Source organism: Triticum aestivum, chromosome 3A (assembly GCF_018294505.1).
Source record: "Triticum aestivum cultivar Chinese Spring chromosome 3A, IWGSC CS RefSeq v2.1, whole genome shotgun sequence".
In the NCBI taxonomy this organism is placed as follows: domain Eukaryota; kingdom Viridiplantae; phylum Streptophyta; class Magnoliopsida; order Poales; family Poaceae; genus Triticum; species Triticum aestivum.
Window position 1 is genome coordinate 660,219,319 of NC_057800.1, and position 3,402 is coordinate 660,222,720.

The following is a 3,402-nucleotide window of genomic DNA, read 5'->3' on the forward strand; positions in this document are numbered from 1 at the left end:
CGATTCGTGCCAACCCAACAGACACTTTCGGAGATACCTGTAGTGTACCTTTATAGCCACCCAGTTACGTTGTGACGTTTGGCACACCCAAAGCACTCCTACGGTATCCGGGAGTTGCACAATCTCATGGTCTAAGGAAATGATACTTGACATTAGAAAAGCTTTAGCATACGAACTACATGATCTTGTGCTAGGCTTAGGATTGGGTCTTGTCCATCACATCATTCTCCTAATGATGTGATCCCGTTATCAATGACATCCAATGTCCATGGTTAGGAAACCGTAACCATCTATTGATCAACGAGCTAGTCAACTAGAGGCTTACTAGGGACATGGTGTTGTCTATGTATCCACACATGTATCTGAGTTTCCTATCAATACAATTCTAGCATGGATAATAAACGATTATCATGAACAAGGAAATATAATAATAACTAATTTATTATTGCCTCTAGGGCATATTTCCAACAGATAAAACTCAGAAAACACACACGCACACAACCAAGGAAGAAACCCAACGAGGCTTTGCCCAGAATACTCTTCCTTGGTGCACACAAAGACTACATTTCTCCTACAGCCCTCACGGCCTACTTTTCATTCATCTGATCAACACATATATATACACCGGGCTGGCTCACGCACGCCCTAACACAGCCTCCACTCGGGCCACTAAACCCACTAACCCATGCACATGCACGAAGCTAGCTAACCAACTACTTGCATGCAGCCAGTTTGTTTCCTTGATTCACTCCAACGTCCCAAGACTAGGACTTGCATGCAGCTCACATCTGGATCAACCCAGCCGGCTAAACATGCTCATAGAGCCCCACACTCCAGCCTTCGTCGCACTTGCCGCATCACACGGCCACGCTGCCTCACGCAGCACTGCAGTTTCACACTGCCATCGGCATCTCGCCATGCTCGCCGTATCACACGGTAGCTAGTATCTCGTCTTCTTTGCCCGCTCAGCCGAGACCTCTCCGGAGAAGAACTCCCTAATCTATGCTACATGCACGACTAAAGCAAATATGCAGATACAAGTGATTAAGATTAAGCTAACAATTTCCCACCTAATCTTGATTCTCCGGTCATCACAATCTTCGACGCGGATCACCCGCTGCCACTTGACAACGCCATCGCGGCGCCGCGCACCTTGCCGTGGACCGACGCCATCGCATCGCCGGCATCCATCACCATGTCCTCTTGCCGCACGCGGCAGCAACCTCTGGACGTGGACGACCTCTTGACGTGGACGACACCTTCGCGGCGCCGGTCACCACGTCGTCGCATCGGCCCATCTTGCTGATGGCATCACACCACCCAAGACAGCACCGTCGACGAGCTTGACGCCGATCCTCATGACGGTTTCGCGCCGCCGTACCTTCCAACGGCATCACACCGTTGTCTTTTTGTGGCAGCTTCGCGCCGCCATCTCCATCTAGCGGCATCGCACCGCAGCCATATGCTCGTGCGGCATCACACCGCCAAACACCTCCATGTCGCGCCACCGTCCTCCATCTCGCATGGAGTCCACCATGTGCCCGTCGCCGCAGCCGTAGCCTTCACCACCGTCACGCCGGCCACCATAGCCGCAGGCACCAACGTCGCCGACGCCGTCGCAGCGTCGGCCTGTCACCATCTTGCCGGGGATGACGTCCTCGCGACGTCGATCATCGCACCATCTTCACCTCGTGGCATCACACCGCAACGTCCCATCGGCGGCATTGTGCCTCTGCCGGCCATCACCTCGCCCCGGCGTCCTCCACCTCACATGGAGTCTGCCGCGGCGCTGCCACCGCCTCGGATCAACAAGGCTCTGATGCCAATTGTTGGCGCCGCCTCCTCTCGCAGCGCCGCTTCTTCTTCTACCTCTTGCTGCCTCTCACCGCTCAACTCTCTTTGTCTCACACAAGAACACACACACATGATGAAACTCAGAAAACACACACGCACACAGCCAAGGAAGAAACCCAACGAGGCTTTGCCCAGAACACTCTTCCTTGGTGCACACAAAGACTACATTTCTCCTACAGCCCTCACGGCCTACTTTTCATTCATCTGATCAACACATATATATACACCGGGTTGGCTCACGCACGCCCTAACCCAGCCTCCACTCGGGCCACTAAACCTACTAACCCATGCACACGCACAAAGCTAGCTAACCAACTACTTGCATGCAGCCAGTTTGTTTCCTTGATTCACTCCAACGTCCCAAGACTAGGACTTGCATGCAGCTCACATCCGGATCAACCCAGCCGGCTAAACATGCACATAGAGCCCCACACTCCAGCCTTCGTCGCACTCGCCGCGCCGCATCACACGGCCACGCTGCCTCACGCAGCACTGCAGTTTCACACTGCCATCGGCATCTCGTCATGCTCACCGTATCACACGACAGCTAGTATCTCGTCTTCTTTGCCCGCTCAGCCGAGACCTCTCCGGAGAAGAACTCCCTAATCTATGCTACATGCACGACTAAAGCAAATATGCAGATACAAGTGATCAAGATTAAGCTAACAGAAGTCGTGCGGCTGCCACGAGGACTCCACCGGGTTGAGCAGCAGGAGCATGTTCGCCGCCACCCAGCCGTTCAGCGACCGCACGACCTCCATGTCGATGCTTCTCGGCGGAGCCTCCACCGCCGCGGCCCATATCGTCGCCAAACTGGCCGCAACAAAGCTAATTAGTTAGCGGAGCTGCATGCATATAGCTCGGAAGTTGCACACTTGCATTGCGTATACCTGCTGCACCTAGGATTTGCAGGACAGAGGATCCATCCGAGGCGCGTGGCTCTCCCCGAGCCCGCGTCGCTCTTGTTGGAGAAGAAGCAGAGGTTGGCCGACGTGCCCACTGCTAGCCCCAGCTTCGCCATCGATCACCAAACACTCGTGTTGTTGCTGAATGTAGGAATGAATCTCAGCTTGCACACACGGTGCACATCTATATAGGCGAGTCGGAAGGATAGAATGCACCGGCAAAACTACGATGGGAACCAACCAGGAAGGGGAGGGGAGCCATATGGAACAGCCAACGGAATGAATGCGCCGCAGAGCGACGACATTGATGGCGCACATGCACGTTTGACAGAGTGACAGTACGTACTGGAGTAGATTCGGTGCAAGTGTTGATCCCGGAGAAACGTTTCCAACGGACCCCTGCCATGTCTGTGAGTCCATGCTCACGTTTAAGTCTTGATTGACATGCAAAAGAAATGAACAGCCACACTCTGAGAGCATTAAACGTTTCCAACCCACCCCTGCCATGTCTGCGAGTCCATGCTCACGTTTAGCTCCTTGACTGACATGCAAAAGAAAGGGATAGACTAGGGGTCGGTCGACCGAAAACTGATTTTGAGTCGGGCCATTCGGTTTCAGCCATCAGATGCAGAACCAACGGTTA

At 53.6% G+C, this 3,402-nt stretch overlaps 1 protein-coding gene across 1 annotated transcript; it reads right to left on the reverse strand.

Moving 5' to 3' along the window:
* Positions 1-425: 425 nt before the first annotated feature.
* On the reverse strand, positions 426-2,897 carry LOC123063020 (acyl-[acyl-carrier-protein] desaturase 4, chloroplastic-like). Its single transcript, XM_044486734.1, has 2 exons — positions 2,745-2,897; positions 426-2,667 (listed from the first exon to the last, which is right to left on the reverse strand). Exons 1-2 carry the CDS (start codon positions 2,873-2,875, stop codon positions 2,517-2,519), a joined length of 282 nt encoding a protein of 93 aa, XP_044342669.1. The 5' UTR covers positions 2,876-2,897; the 3' UTR covers positions 426-2,516.
* Positions 2,898-3,402: the final 505 nt, after the last annotated feature.

What these genes read in the sequence shown, in the direction of transcription:
- LOC123063020 (XM_044486734.1), bottom strand. Translation starts at nt 2,875, where the DNA reads ATGGCGAAGCTGGGGCTAGCAGTGGGCACGTCGGCCAACCTCTGCTTC. An exon ending in GCAAATCCTAGGTGCAGCAG is followed by an intron (nt 2,668 to 2,744) that starts GTATACGCAATG and finishes TGTTGCGGCCAG; the next exon opens with TTTGGCGACGATATGGGCCG.